The 16951-nt window shown below is 45.1% G+C and overlaps 1 protein-coding gene across 1 annotated transcript in view; it reads left to right on the top strand.

The window, feature by feature from the left end:
- The window catches only part of LOC120044357 (aminopeptidase O (putative)), a 117003-nt gene that overhangs the window by 50829 nt on the left and 49223 nt on the right, over positions 1-16951 (top strand). Inside the window, exons 7-11 of the mRNA XM_038988984.1 lie at positions 1591-1697; positions 10130-10232; positions 10396-10503; positions 11164-11207; positions 12158-12218. Of these exons, the coding sequence (XP_038844912.1) occupies positions 1591-1697; positions 10130-10232; positions 10396-10503; positions 11164-11207; positions 12158-12218 (423 nt within the window). The remainder of the gene's footprint in view (positions 1-1590; positions 1698-10129; positions 10233-10395; positions 10504-11163; positions 11208-12157; positions 12219-16951) is intronic.

Genomic DNA, 16951 nt, shown 5'->3' with positions numbered 1-16951 from the left:
ACAGCAGAGGGAGCACCCCCCTATCCACATCGACGGGACAGTAGTGGAGAAGGTTGAAAGTTTTAAGGTCCTCGGTGTACACATCACGGACAAACTGAAATGGTCCACCCACACAGACAGCGTGGTGAAGAAGGCGCAGCAGCGCCTCTTCAACCTCAGGAGGCTGAAGAAATTTGGCTTGTCACCAAAAACACTCACAAACTTTTACAGATGCACAATCGAGAGCATCCTGTCGGGATGTATCACCGCCTGGTACGGCAACTGCTCCGCCCACAACCGTAAGGCTCTCCAGAGGGTGGTGAGGTCTGCACAACGCATTACCTGGGGCAAACTACCTGCCCTCCAGGACACCTACACCACCCGATGTCACAGGAAGGCCAAAAAGATAATCAAGGACAACAACCACCCGAGTCACTGCCTGTTCACCCCGCTATCATCCAGAAGGCGAGGTCAGTACAGGTGCATCAAAGCAGGGACCGAGAGACTGAAAAGCAGCTTCTATCTCAAGGCCATCAGACTGTTAAACAGCCATCACTAACATTGAGTGGCTGCTGCCAACATACTGACTCAACTCCAGCCACTTTAATAATGAAGAAATGTATGTAATAAATGTATCACTAGCCACTTTAAACAATGCCACTTTATATAATGTTTACATACCCTACATTACTCATCTCATATGTATATGCTGTACTCTATACCATCTACTGCATCTTGCCTATGCCGTTCGGCCATCGCTCATTCATATATTTTTATGTACATATTCTTATTCATTCCTTTACACTTGTGTGTATATAAGGTAGTTGTTGTGAAATTGTTAGGTTAGATGACTTGTTAGATATTACTGCATGGTCGGAACTAGAAGCACAAGCATTTCGATAACACTCGCATTAACATCTGCTAACCATGTGTGTGTCACAAACAAAACTTGATTTGATTTGACTAAACTCAGCTTGACTTTTCAAATTGTAACGAGCACCATGTTGAAACCAAAACTCCCAAGCCGATTGTATCCTATGCAAATGAGACTTATTGTCATGGAACTTTTGGTTCCAACATAAAGTAAAACTCTTGGTCCCATCATAGACAGTGGAAAGAAGGAGAAAAGGAGGGTGAAGTTGTTTTTCAAGTCTGTATAGTGACAATCCTCCCACAGTCTTCCCCTCGGCATCTAGAATTACCCAGAAATGTTCTTCTTTTGTCTATGCTCTTTAATCATGTCACTTTTATGACATGAGCTTGGCTCAGTGCAAACAGTTAAACCCTGACAACAGTTAAACCCTGACATGGGCTGCATCCCAAATAGCACCCTATTCCCTATAAAGTGCTACTTTTGACCAGGTCCCATAGGGTAGTATTGGACTATAGTGAATAGGATTCCATTTGGGAAGCAGACGTTCTTGTTACTCACAGTGAAACTATAGGCAGAAACAGAGGGAAAGTCAACGTGGGCTTACTACTGGTATTACTCCACATGTATCCTTTCTTTTTGAATCACCCTCTCCGTCGTTCTCTCTCTCTCTTTGTCTCGCTCTGGTCTCTCTGTCTTTCTCTGCCCCTCCTCCTCCCTACATCTTTCTCTCTGTGTAGTTGTCCAGCAAAGAGACAGAGGAACAGTCTAAACTCAAGGCTCTGCTGAGGTGGAGGAGACTCTCAGACGAACTACAGAACTCTGAGGAGCAGCTGCAGATCCTCAGGTCCATTTCTCATTGGTTAACTGGCCTGTCAGTCTATCTGACTGACTATTCATTGGTGGTTTTGTCTGTTATCCGCCCCTTACCGTTTGTCTCTCAGCACAACTGTAAATGCAATCCATTGGTTTGTAGCTGTGGAGTCTGTGGCAATGGTTATCACAGTGGGTTAACTGCCTTGTTCTGGGGCAGAACGACCGATTTTGACCTTGTCGCATCTGGGATTTGATCCACCAACATTTCGGTTACTGGCACAACGCTCTAACCACTAGGCTACCTGCCGCCCCAAATAAATGAATAAATAAACTAAAAAAACTCGGGAATCCTGCTGACAGAATTCACACCAGCCATACATTCTGATCGCTTAGGTGTTAGTTCTGACAACGATAACTCGTTTGTCGAGTGCAATGTCTGGAAAGCTACAAGCAACGAATCCCAAACACCCTGTCGAAATCTCAACGCATGTGAAGAAACAAAAAGAACCCACAAACACTATCTCATTTGCAACACAGTCCAAGTTGGCCAAAATACCGAGTAAATCCCCTTCGATTAATCCTTGACAACCCTAGGCTAGCGATGGCTGTTTCATAGACTTAGCGAGCCATGTCTCTACGAGTTCTTCTAGTCAAATTACCAGTGTAAATGTGTGGAATAACGTTGGGCACAAAGTCAGAAGATCCTAGTCAGTCAGGCTGTTGCGGTGTTGGCTACAGGCCAGTGACAGACTCCCTAGACTTCCTCCCTGTACAAAGCTGATGTGGCTCTATTGCCAGACATTAATTGTGGTGGAATATAATATAAATAACACATAGTTTTGTTGTCAGTGCTCCGAACATTCTAGAAGGCGTGATGAGATGGAACAACCCAAAACAGTGCTCCCTGTCCAAAGCAGCAGATTACTCATCTGAAGGCTGGTTTTGTTGCTCAAACCCACATTTCAACACATGCACAGTTTTGCATGCAAGCACGCATTAACTTACACGTTCATTCACTCACACTCACACGGCACGCACGCACACGCACACACACGCACACACACGCACACACACACACACACACACACACACACACACACACACACACACACACACACACACACACACACACACACACACACACACACACACACACAAATACTGGTGTTTAAACACTGGCCCTGGAGGGCCCCATAGTTTATCTGTCCCTTTCAGAATAGTTATATTTAGAGACTTGAGGCTGAGGTGATTATTCCTACTGATTTATCGGTGTGGTTGCTAGTGTTTTTATACCTTATCCGGTTTCCACAGTGAAACCTGTGTGATCTGTAGACGTAAGGATATACCCTAAGGAGCTATAAACCTGTGTGTGTGACATAAAGTGCTGTCTACTCTGGTAATAGCCTCTGATTTCCTCTGATACGCACACACCCACAAAGGCACACACACACACACCCTTGTCTAAAAACAGATTCACCCCCCTACCCATCCATCCAAGGCATTGTAATGGGTGGGAATCCTTTGTCTAACAGGTCTATGATGAATCTGTGTCCACGCTTTCTCTCTCCCCGCACATCTGTTGCTGTTTCTAACACACACACACACACACACAGACACACACACACACACACACACACACACACACACACACACACACACACACACACACACACACACACACACACACACACACACACACACACACACTGACATACGGTACCATTTGTTTATTTCTCGCGCTCTCGCTCTCACCCTCTCTTTTAATGTAATTCAATTCAATTCAGTATACTTAATTGACATGGAAAGTAAACACTTAGTGTCACAGTAAACATGTAGCGACAATGGTCAAAGGCAGGAATATACTAGACTGTTTGTAATTACGCAATAATAGTGATAGTGATATTATTATATGTTCTCTCGCTCTCAGTGATTTTATATCGCTCACACACACACACACACACACACACACACACACACACACACACACACACACACACACACACACACACACACACACACACACACACACACACAGACACACACACAGACTGCTCTGGGGAGATATGCTCGGGTCTAAAAAGGGTTCAGTCTTATCACCTGTGGACAGAACGACAGAGAGAAAGGGAATCCGGATCTGCTTTACATCACATCAGTATTCACAGAGAAATCAAGACATCAGAAGACATGAGCGATAGAAGAGAGCTCTGGGTAGAACTGTGGTGAACAAATAGTCTTCTACAGCGGTGGTTCTCAACTGGTTTTGCCTCAGGACCCAAATTGAACCAGGTTCTCAGTATTCGCATCACAATTTTTTGTTGTTGCCAAAATGCAATCTGGAAAACGATTTTGAATGCTATATTGATAGTAAATGTACCATTTATATGACCAGGGAACAACAGTCCCACCGTTTTCATGGTCAACAATTCCGCTAAATAGCGCTGCTAATGACTCTATATTGAAAATACTGTGATAGTTCAGAGGTTAAATTATTACAAAAGATATTCTACACACTTTCTACCTGGTTTTAGTCGTTTAAGTTCAGACTGGAGTATTTTTCATAAATAAATCAATAGAAGGTCCTCCCGAGTGGCGCAGCGGTCTAAGGCACTGCATCTCAGTGCTAGAGGCGTCACTACAGTCCCCGGTTCGAATCCAGGCTGTATCACAGCAGTCTAAGGCACTGCATCTCAGTGCTAGAGGCGTCACTACAGACCCAGGCTGTGTCACAGCGGTCTAAGGCACTGCATCTCAGTGCTAGAGGCGTCACTACAGACCCAGGCTGTGTCACAGCGGTCTAAGGCACTGCATCTCAGTGCTAGAGGCGTCACTACAGACCCAGGCTGTGTCACCGCGGTCTAAGGCACTGCATCTCAGTGCTAGAGGCGTCACTACAGACCCAGGCTGTGTCACCGCGGTCTAAGGCACTGCATCTCAGTGCTAGAGGCGTCACTACAGACCCAGGCTGTGTCACCGCGGTCTAAGGCACTGCATCTCAGTGCTAGAGGCGTCACTACAGACCCAGGCTGTGTCACAGCGGTCTAAGGCACTGCATCTCAGTGCTAGTGGCGTCACTACAGACCCAGGCTGTGTCACAGCGGTCTAAGGCACTGCATCTCAGTGCTAGAGGCGTCACTACAGACCCAGGCTGTGTCACCGCGGTCTAAGGCACTGCATCTCAGTGCTAGAGGCGTCACTACAGACCCAGGCTGTGTCACAGCGGTCTAAGGCACTGCATCTCAGTGCTAGAGGCGTCACTACAGTCCCTGGTTCGAATCCAGGCTGTGTCACAGCGGTCTAAGGCACTGCATCTCAGTGCTAGAGGCATCACTACAGACCCAGGCTGTGTCACCGCGGTCTAAGGCACTGCATCTCAGTGCTAGAGGCGTCACTACAGACCCAGGCTGTGTCACAGCGGTCTAAGGCACTGCATCTCAGTGCTAGAGGCGTCACTACTGACCCAGGCTGTGTCACAGCGGTCTAAGGCACTGCATCTCAGTGCTAGAGGCGTCACTACAGACCCAGGCTGTGTCACCGCGGTCTAAGGCACTGCATCTCAGTGCTAGAGGCGTCACTACAGACCCAGGCTGTGTCACAGCGGTCTAAGGCACTGCATCTCAGTGCTAGAGGCGTCACTACAGTCCCTGGTTCGAATCCAGGCTGTGTCACAGCGGTCTAAGGCACTGCATCTCAGTGCTAGAGGCATCACTACAGACCCAGGCTGTGTCACCGCGGTCTAAGGCACTGCATCTCAGTGCTAGAGGCGTCACTACAGACCCAGGCTGTGTCACAGCGGTCTAAGGCACTGCATCTCAGTGCTAGAGGCGTCACTACTGACCCAGGCTGTGTCACAGCGGTCTAAGGCACTGCATCTCAGTGCTAGAGGCGTCACTACAGACCCAGGTTGTGTCACCGCGGTCTAAGGCACTGCATCTCAGTGCTAGAGGCGTCACTACAGACCCAGGTTGTGTCACCGCGGTCTAAGGCACTGCATCTCAGTGCTAGAGGCGTCACTACAGACCCAGGCTGTGTCACAGCGGTCTAAGGCACTGCATCTCAGTGCTAGAGGCGTCACTACAGACCCAGGCTGTGTCACAGCGGTCTAAGGCACTGCATCTCAGTGCTAGAGGCGTCACTACAGACCCAGGCTGTGTCACCGCGGTCTAAGGCACTGCATCTCAGTGCTAGAGGCGTCACTACAGACCCAGGCTGTGTCACCGCGGTCTAAGGCACTGCATCTCAGTGCTAGAGGCGTCACTACAGACCCAGGCTGTGTCACAGCGGTCTAAGGCACTGCATCTCAGTGCTAGAGGCGTCACTACAGACCCAGGCTGTGTCACAGCGGTCTAAGGCACTGCATCTCAGTGCTAGAGGCGTCACTACAGACCCAGGCTGTGTCACCGCGGTCTAAGGCACTGCATCTCAGTGCTAGAGGCGTCACTACAGACCCAGGCTGTGTCACCGCGGTCTAAGGCACTGCATCTCAGTGCTAGAGGCGTCACTACAGACCCAGGCTGTGTCACAGCGGTCTAAGGCACTGCATCTCAGTGCTAGAGGCGTCACTACAGACCCAGGCTGTGTCACCGCGGTCTAAGTCACTGCATCTCAGTGCTAGAGGCGTCATTACAGACCCAGGCTGTGTCACCGCGGTCTAAGGCACTGCATCTCAGTGCTAGAGGCGTCACTACAGACCCAGGCTGTGTCACAAGCACCCGTGATCGGAAGTCCCATAGGCCGGAGCAAAATTGGCACAGCGTTGTCCAGGTTAGGGGAGGGTTTGGCTGGGGGGGCTTTACTTGGCTTGTTAAGAAGCGCGGTTTGGCGGGTCATGTTTCGGAGGACGCGTTGCCTCGACCTTCGCCACCCGAGCCCTTGCAGCGATGAGACAAGATCGACATTGGGGAGAAAAAGGGGGTGATAAATAAACGTAATAAATAAAGAATAAACATGTTTTGTTTTACAATCGGGACCCATTCAAAACCTCCCGCGACCCAAATTTGGCTCGCGACCCACCAGTTGACGATCAGTATACAGTCATTTCACTGCTACAGTAGTACGCACATTAGCCGACTAAACTCAACTCCACCATTTACGATGGAGTTGATCGGCGACTAGTGTGGCGGACTGGAGCATCGCCGTCACATAAAGACGACTGATTTCAGCATACGCACACACGATCTGAACAACCTATAGGGTGTTATGACTTGTTCTAACCAATCTTTCCTCATTTGACTTTGTTTTACCTGGCCAACAGGGGAGGAGTAGGTAGTAACTTAGAGTAGTCAGTTATGTCAACCATGTCTACTGCATGTCTGGCTATGAGAAATCTCTCATGGTTAAACCAACCTTCGCTAGTTTTGGTTATCTTTTACAAAGAGATTCTTCCAGGTAGTGCAATCACATATAACGACGTCATTGTTCGACATGATTAATATAATTACTGTAATGTTGATGCTATTCAATTAGCGGTCCTGAGCAGATCGTAGTCATGTACTGGATCTGAAATCGAGTTCTTCAGCTTCTACCATCTCCACAGGGAAATGTCAAGAGAGGACAGAACTCAGGAAGTTCAAGTGACAGACACACACACACACACACACACACACACACACACACACACACACACACACACACACACACACACACACACACACACACACACACACACACACACACACACACATGCGCTCATGAAGAGACTCTCTCTCACACACACACACACACACACACACACACACACACATGCGCTCATGAAGAGACTCTCTCTCACACACACACACACACACACACACACACACACACACACACACACACACACACACACACACACACACACACACACACACACACACACACACACACACACACACACACACACACACATACATACAGAGTGTACTAAGAAGAGGCTTCCGGTGAATTCCAGGAAGCTGATGATTTTCCTCTGTGGCCCACTCTGAGCAGACCAAACACTACTGTAATTTCCTCTCCTCCAATCTCATCCCCTCCCATCACGCTCGCCCTAATGCAGTTTATACTCCATTAGCTGCTGGTGGAAGAAGGGTAAATCGGGTAGCTGACCAGGCCTGTGTAACCGGAAACAATCACAAACAATCGGCCAGATGGCTGAGAGGAGAAACAACCTCAGTAGATCAATTACACAGATACCCAGTGTTGTCAATGCGAGTGCTGTGTGTGTGTGTGTTTCACCTCTTTGCAATTTGCAGAGATATACAGTGTGTTGTCATGAGGAATGTGTGTGAGTGTGCGCCTTTCACCCTATCTGTAGCCGGGCCTCGTGCTCCCTCAGTCAGAGGGAGCTGAGAGAAATGGCCAGTGATGAGGAGTGTATTGATCAGCTAGCCAGACGCCTGCCCTGCCTGTGTATCGACAGGAGCAGACTGATCCTTCAAGGGTTCCGTATTGGCAGCCCGAGTTAATCTTCTCTAAATCATCAATACTTTTGAACTGGAACTATCATCGCATCCTGAGTCAGACAGAGCACGGGAATCACTTTGTTGCTTGTATTGCTTTTGTGTGTGAATTCCCACATGAAGAAATACTATAGCTTATTATAGAATGAATACTGTAGTATTACTATAGTTCAACTGTAGTGTTTTTGCGGACTTTAGTATGCTGTTGTATTTACTATAGTGTTTTTGAATATATTACTGTAGTATACTATATTATTTGCAGTTTACTATTGTATAAATAATGTAGTGTTTTTGTGGACAGTAGTATACTATAGTATTTACTATAGTGTTTTTGTTTTATTATCTTTGACCTGGAAGTGCAGGCTTTCTCCTTGAGGAAACCTACTGGAGAAATACTAAAATATATAATTTTCTATAACATGTATTCGACATGATATTCGTCGCCAGACCCACTGGCTCCAGGTCATCTATAAGTCCATGCTAGGTAAAGCTCCGCCTTATCTCAGTTCACTGGTCACGATAACAACACCCACCCGTAGCACGCGCTCCAGCAGGTATATCTCACTGATCATCCCAAAAGCCAACACCTCATTTGGCCGCCTTTCCTTCCAGTTCTCTGCTGCCTGTGACTGGAACGAATTGCAAAAATCGCTGAAGTTGGAGACTTTTATTTCCCTCACCAACTTTAAACATCTGCTATCTGAGCAGTTAATCGATCGCTGCAGCTGTACATAGTCCATCTGTAAACAGCCCACCCAATTTACCTACCTCATCCCCTTACTGTTTTTATTTATTTACTTTTCTGCTCTTTTGCACACCAGTATCTCTACTTGCACATGATCATCTGATGATTTATCACTCCAGTGTTAATCTGCTAAATTGTAATTATTCGCTCCTATGGCCTATTTATTGCCTACCTCCTCATGCCTTTTGCACACAATGTATATAGACTCATTTTTTTTTTTTTTTTTCCTACTGTGTTATTGACTTGTTTATTGTTTACACCATGTGTAACTCTGTGTTGTTGTCTGTTCACACTGCTATGCTTTATCTTGGCCAGGTCGCAGTTGTAAATGAGAACTTGTTCTCAACTAGCCTACCTGGTTAAATAAAGGTGAAATAAAAAATACAAATAAATGTAGGAGGTATAGAACTGGGATCTGACCGGATAGTTCAGAGATTCTGCTCCTTCTATAACATGTAGGGAATGCAATTTAATGGTCTATACTTACTTACTTATGGATGGCACAAATTTGTATATGGGGGAGGGGGATATGCAAATGAATTACTTTAGCATTACTATAGTTTAAAAAACTGTGTTTTTGTGGACATTGATGAGAATTTACTGAAGTGTTTTTGCAGACTGTAGTATAGGATTTATTATAGTATTCTACAGTAACTACTGGACTACACATGATCAAGGGATACTACAGTGTGTAGTATTGTATTCCACAGTTTGCTATAGAATTCTATAGTAAGTACTGTAGTATTCTATAGTAAACTGAAGTATTTTTTCATGTGAGGTGTGTGTGTGTGTTTCATTGTTTTGTGTGTGTGTGTGTGTCTTCTGTGTGTGTGCATGTGCTTGCGAGCGTGTGTGTGTGTTCTCATGAAGGCAGAGCTCAGTGAGTCATGGGCAGTAAAGTCCAAGCGTAGCGTGGTGAGGTCGTATAAAGACTATAGAATGCCATTATAAATCTGGATGTGATTTGTGGCCTGCCTTTAGCACAATGGCAGCCTGTTTAATGTACAGGACCAATGAGAGCGGTTACACGGGTGGATTATTCCTTTTAACTTCCTCGTCTATTGGAAATGGAGCCCACTTTACATTTCAAAACAGTCATACCATAGTCATTTCTGTTGAAAGAAATAAGAGCAGGGCAAATAGTACGCCACTGACTGTCCTGTCTGACTGTCTGTCCTGTGTGACTGACTGTCCTGTCTGACTGTCCTGTCTGACTGTCTGTCCGCCTGTCCCGTCTGACTGTCTGTCCTGTCTGACTGTCTGTCCTGTCTGACTGTCTGTGTGCAGGCCCAACATGGAGAGTACAGGCCAGGTCAGTGAGTCTGGGTCGTCCCTGGTCAAACATGCCCTCAACCCTGAGAAAGCCTTCATGCAAGTCCACTACCTCAAGGTACGGAGAAATAACACAACATACAGTAGGACCAGTGTGACAGTAGCTTATCAAATACCGGAGGTGTCCGTCTCCCATCTCTTTAGGTGTTGTATTCATTTGGTATTTGATGTCCCCTCCTGCTCTGATGGATACGGTTTGTGTGTGTTTTTTTCTCTTCCAGGGCTACTTCCTCCTCAGGTTCCTGGCCAGTAAAGTAGGACACGACTACTTCCTCCACTTCTTCAGGCTCTTTGTAAAGAAATACCATGGACAACTAATTCTCTCTCAGGTACTGTGTTATTACAAACGCAAAAGTCCATTTCACATGGAAAACTGATCTACCACGAAGAGAAATGCTGTTAACCTAAATCTTGGAGTCAACTCTCTCACATAAGTTGTCAGTGGTTACTCGTTAATGCAGACATGCATTCTGCTGCACCGAAACCATTAAGGTGTCGGTTGAGGTGGTACTGAAAGGGATAAAGCAGTCAGCGTTTGAAACACTCTCTCTCTATGTAAATGTTGATCCGAGTGCCTTACCTGTCAAGAGTTGTTGGTCCTGCCAGGACCTTACGGCTGTGAGCGCTCACACCTGGTCATGTGCGTGTTTGTGTGTGTGTGTTTGGGTGCATGTGCGTGTGTGTGTGTGTTCGTGTGTGTGTGTGTGTGTGTGTGTGTGTGTATGTAAGCCACCACACCTGGCCCTTGGTGCCTGCAGTTGAGGCCCCGGGGCCCCATTCATTAATGAATGTTTCATAAACACGTTCAGACACAAAGCAGTGACCTAGGTTCACAGGCACAGAGTTATTCTAAGAGCACTAATCATTATACACACACACACACACATACATACATACATATATACATACATACATACATACATACATACATACATACATACATACATACACTGAACTACATGCAATTAATCATTGATGTTTTGGTTCAGGATTTCTTGCAAATGCTGCTGGAGACCTTTCCTGACATGGAGAGGTAAGTGGATATTAGTCATTCATAAACTGACAATTGTAAACCCAGATCCACTAATGTTTACTGTGAAAAGACGACCGCTTTCTCTCTCTCTGCTATCTCTTTCCTCTCTACTCATCTCACTCCCTCGCTTTCTCTCCTCCTTCATTTATTGCCTCTCTCCTCTCTATTCAGTCTTTCTCTCGTTGCCTCTCCCTCACTACAAATGATCTGTCCCTCCCTTTATCTCACTCTCTTGCTGTCTTCTCCACTCCCCCCCCCCCCTCCTCCCTCCTCTAGCCTCCTCCCTTCTCCCTCCTCTCAGAGCGGTGTCTTCTCCCTGCCTGTGCTGTAGCCTGTGTCCAGAGCAGATTGATTAAATTAAAGTGAGAGTTGGAGGGAGAGTTAGGGTCGGTCAATATTTGTGTCTGCTGCTTCTGACTGTAAACACCACGGACTGAAAGAGACTGGAAACAGGCTTAGGAAACTTGTGTGTGCACATGCATGCATACGTGTGTGTGTGTGTGTGTGTGTGTGTGTGTGTGTGTGTGTGTGTGTGTGTGTGTGTGTGTGTGTGTGTGTGTGTGTGTGTGTGTGTGTGTGTGTGTGTGTGTGTGTGTGTGTGTGTGTGTGTGTGTGTGTGTGTGTGTGTGTGAATAAATGTGGGCAGTTGGGTTTGTGCCTGAATTTCCCCTTTCTACTACAGATGTGGGATCTTAATTTGAGCCAGTTTGCCACAGCAGGAAACTAATCCTGCAGCAACAGGACATTTGAATTATTATGTGGATTATAATTAATGGGCGTTTTTTTGTAGGGGTCAAATTAAGATCCTACATCTGTATTTGAAGGTGTTGCCCGAAACATTTTCGACATTACGATAACTATTTTCCCAGGATGATGTTCTATCATTGTGTCTTAGGTAATAACAGTGGTTACATTAACAATAATAATTATGTTCTGCCATTGTGTTCCAGACAAGGCCTAACCCTTGAAGCTATTTATGCAGACTGGCTGGATCGGCCAGGAATTCCTAAGGTAAGCTGCATGGTTGGAACGTACTGTATGCAGTTATACTGGCCAGAAAGGGCCTACTATATTGATGTGGAGGTTGGACTGTGGCGCTATTCCCCTTTTTATTATTACAAGAGAGTTGGCAGACAGAAACAGCAGGCAGACACCAGTTCAAGCTTAACAACTATGTATTTTTCATTACAATAAAAACATTGTGGTCATGTGCAATACCAATACAACGTTATTGAAAATGTGATGCACAAGGTTTGAAATTGAGGGCACACACACACACACACACACTACCCCCCCTCGCTCTATCTCTCTCTCAATTCAAGGGCTTTAGTGGCATGGGAAACATGTTAACATTGCCAAAGCAAGTGGAATAGATAATAAACAAAAGTTAAGTAAACAACAAAAATGAACACTAACAGAAGTTCAAATATGATATTATGTCGTATTATGTCTATATAAAGCGTTGTAACGATGTGCAAATAGTTGAAGTACAACAGGGAAAATAAATAAACATACGGGTTGTATTTACAATGGTGTTTGTTCTTCACTGGTTGCTCTTTTCTTGTGGCAACAGGTCACAAATCTTGCTGCAGTAATGGCACACTGGTATTTCACCCAGTAGATATGAGAGTTTATCAAAATTGGGTTTGTTTTTGAATTCTTTGTGGATTTGTGTAATCTGAGGGAAATATGTGTCTCTAATATGGTCATACATTTGGCGGGAGGTTAGGAAGTGCAGCTCATTGGCGGGAGGTTAGGAAGTGCAGCTCATTGGCGGGAGGTTAGGAAGTGCAGCTCTGTTTCCACCTCATTTTGTGGGGAGTGTGCACATAACCTGTCTACTCTTGAGAGCCAGGTTTCTCAATAGCAAGGCTATGCTCACTGAGTGTACATAGTCAAAGCTTTCCTTAAGTTTGGGTCAGTCACAGTGGTCAGGTATTCTGCCACTGTGTACTCTCTGTTTAGGGCCAAATAGCATTCTAGTTTGCTCTGTTTTTTTGTTAATTCTTTCCCATGTGTAAAGTAATTATCTTTTTTTTTTTTCATGATTTGGTTGGGTCTAATTGTGTTGCTGTCCTGGGGCTCTCTCTGTCTCTCTCTCTCTCTCTCTCTCTCTCTCTCTCTCTCTCTCTCTCTCTCTCTCTTTCTCTCCCTCTTTCTCGCTCTCCCTCCCTCTCACTCTCTTTCTACTTCTGGTGTTCATATAAAGTATGTTGCTCTATCAGCAGAGTCACATGACTCATTTCTCTAGCAATAACACTGGTGGATATGAATGGTGCTATGTTTCTCTCTTCATTAGGAGGTCCTAGAGCACAGATACCATTTACATCTTGAAAACTCTCAGCTGTCTGCTAGCCACAGCCCTCCTACTCCCACGGCTACCTCACAATCAATCAGCGACTACTCCTACTGTAATCACCGTGGTAACGGATCTTAATTACCTTTGTGGTGTTCCGCTGTCTGGCAACCTTCACCTCCTGGAATATTCACTGGGATGATGTCATCATCCCCTACCTCGGAATGAGTGACGGTTTGATGTGTCAGTAACAGTGGCGGCACTTGGATCAATCAGACCCTTTTTAGATGCAGTCCTTTTTTCATTCCTTGTCTTGATCCATTATTCGAAGGTTAATAATGCATTGAACTTGAACATGGTGAGCTTGGCTGGAAATAGAAATGTCAGGAAGTTGTATAGAGGCCTAATAATAAACAATGACATCCACACACATCCCAGAAAGGCCAAATGGAATGGGAACTGAACAGCTTTCTATTTGAGACCGCTGTTAGTATGAGTAAGCAGGCAGTTTGGGGATGATGAATCTAGGGTGGGTCGTGACACTTCAAATTAAATTTCAATAAGGGCCCTCCAGTCACCAGAGCATTGAAAGGACTGTTCTTATCTGATGCATTGTGTTTATATTTCCCCTGTCTAGGGTTGCAAAATTGCAGCAACTTTCCCAAAATTCACGTTTCCCAGAAATCCCAGTTGGAATATTCCTGGAATCAGGAGAAAATAAACAGGAAGTCCTTAAATCCTCTGAAAAGGATTTCTGGACATTTTGCAACCCTACCCCTATGATCAGATGTGAAAGCTGTTGGCAGTGTGTGACGGGAAAGGGAACTGGCCTCATCCAATGTTTAGTGTTGTGTTTTCCGTAAACGCCAGCTGACAGTCAAATAACTGACTACTAACTCAAATCAAATGTCACCAAATGTGATTTTGTATGGCAAAAAAATTGCGGGTGGCAAGTCATAGCACCTCCATAGATGGCTACTTTTTCATTACACTGGCTATTTCAGATTTTCAGGAACACACCAATTCTACCTGATTTATGCACAGCAGCCATTTTGTACCATATGGCTTACTACACAGCGCTTAAATGTCTAGTTTGTATGTGTGTGTTTGGGCTTGTAGCGTGCATCTCTACAACCTCAAAGAGTGTGTCTCTTTGAGCACTTGGAGTCCATTTACAAGTGGGGCCTATAATGCGATGAAGGGGTTGAGGGCCAACTCCTTTCCCTGTGTGTGTGTGTGTGTGTGTGTGTGTGTGTGTGTGTGTGTGTGTGTGTGTGTGTGTGTGTGTGTGTGTGTGTGTGTGTGTGTGTGTGTGTGTGTGTGTGTGTGTGTGTGTGTGTGTGTGTGTGTGTGTGTGTGTAAAAGCCTTGCTATGCAGGGAATAGCAGTAGTGATCTAGGCAGTTAAACCGCTATGTCTGGTATCCTTCAACACAATGGCACTTTACTGCCTCAACGTTCACTACATTCTACACTATTCTATTCTATTCAAATGGGCTTTATTGGCGTTGGAAACATATTTACATTGCCTAAGCAAGTAAAAAAAACGAAACAACAACGACAAATAACAACTAAATGAATTCAACAAAACAAACATTACATACACAAAAAGTTTCAAGAGAAACAATGTTTAAAATATTCGATTATTAGCGGTTCAAAATGTATTATAAACTGGGTGGTTCGAGCCCTGAATGCTGATTGGCTGACAGCCGTGGTACACCACGGGTATGACAAAACATTTATTTTTACTGCTCTAATTACGTTGGTGACCTGTTTATAATATGTACCATGTACCACAATGTACCATGGCTAAGTGCTGTATCCAGGCACTCCGCGTTGCGTCGTGAAAAGAACAACCCTTAGCCATGGTATATTGGCCATATACCCCACCTCCTCGGGCCATATTGCTTAATTATAAACTGGGTGGTTCGAGCCATGAATGCTGATTGGCTGACAGACATGGTAAATTAGACAAAACATTTGAATTATGTTGGTAACCAGTTTATAATAGCAATAAGGCACCTCGGGGGTTTGTGATATATGGCCAATATACCACGGCTGTCTGTCACTCTATCTGACTCTCTCTGTTTCTCTCTCCTCTCCCTCCCAGTGTTCTTCACTGGTTGCCCTTTTCTTGTGGCAACATGTTACAAATCTTGCTGCTTTGATGGCACGTTGTGGTATTTCACCCAATAGATATGGGAGTTTATAAAAATTGGATTCGTTTTTTAATGCTTTGTGGGTCTGTGTAATCTGAGCGAAATATGTGTCTCTAATATGGTCATACATTTGATAGGTTAGGAAGTGCAGCTCAGTTTCCACCTCATTTTGTGGGCAGTGTGCACAAAGCCTGTCTTCTCTTGAGAGCCAGGTCTGCCTACGGCAGCCTCTCTCAATAGCAAGGCTCTGCTCACTGAGTCTGTACATAGTCAAAGCTTTCCTTAATTTTTGGGTCAGTCACAGCAATCAGGTATTCTGTGGGGTCTGGTCCCAGGACCAGCTTGCTTAGGGGACTCTTCTCCAGGTTCATCTCTCTGTAGGTGATGGCTTTGTTATGGAAGGTTTGGGAATCGCTTCCTTTTAGGTGGTTGTAGAAATTAACGGCTTTTTTCTGGATTTTGATAATTAGCGGGTGTCGGCCTAAATCTGCTCTGCATGCATTATTTGGTGTTTTATGTTGTACACAGATGATATTTTTTGCAGAATTCTGTATGCAGTCTCAATTTGGTGTTTGTCCCATTTAGTGAATTATTGGTTGGTGAGCAGGCCCCAGACCTCACAACCCTAAAGGGCAATGGGTTCTATAACTGATTCAAGTATTTTTAGACAGATCCTAATTGTTATGTCAAATTTTATGTTCCTTTTGATGGCGTAGAAGGCCCTTCTTGCCTTGTCTCTCAGATCGTTCACAGCTTTGTGGAAGTTACCTGTGGCGCTGATGTTTAGGCCGAGGTATGTATAATTTTTTTGTGTGCTCTGGAGCAATGGTGTCTGGATGGAATTCATGTATTTATGGTCCTGGCAACTGGACCTTTTTTGGAACACCATTTTTTTGTCTTACTGAGATTTACTGTCAGGGCCCAGGTCTGACAGAATCTGTGCAGAAGATCTAGGTGCTGCTGTAGGCCCTCCTTGGTTGGGGACAGAAGCACCAGAACATCAGCAAACAGTATGTCACACTCTGGCCTTTGTTATATTGATTTTCTTTATTAGTTTAGTTAGGTCAGGGTGTGACATGGGATGTTTGTGGGTTTTTGTCTAGTTTAGGGTGTGTGTATTGTTTAGGGTGTTTTGTAGTATGTATGGGGTTGTGTTCAGTGTAGGTGTTTAGGAAAGTCTATGGTTGCCTGATTTGGTTCTCAATCAGAGACAGCTGTTTATTGTTGTCTCTGATTGGGAGCCATATTTAAGGCAGCCATAGGCTTTAGGTGTTTGTGGGTAATTGTCTA

This window comes from Salvelinus namaycush, chromosome 1, assembly GCF_016432855.1.
Source record: "Salvelinus namaycush isolate Seneca chromosome 1, SaNama_1.0, whole genome shotgun sequence".
In the NCBI taxonomy this organism is placed as follows: domain Eukaryota; kingdom Metazoa; phylum Chordata; class Actinopteri; order Salmoniformes; family Salmonidae; genus Salvelinus; species Salvelinus namaycush.
This window is presented reverse-complemented; position numbering and strand designations above follow the sequence as displayed.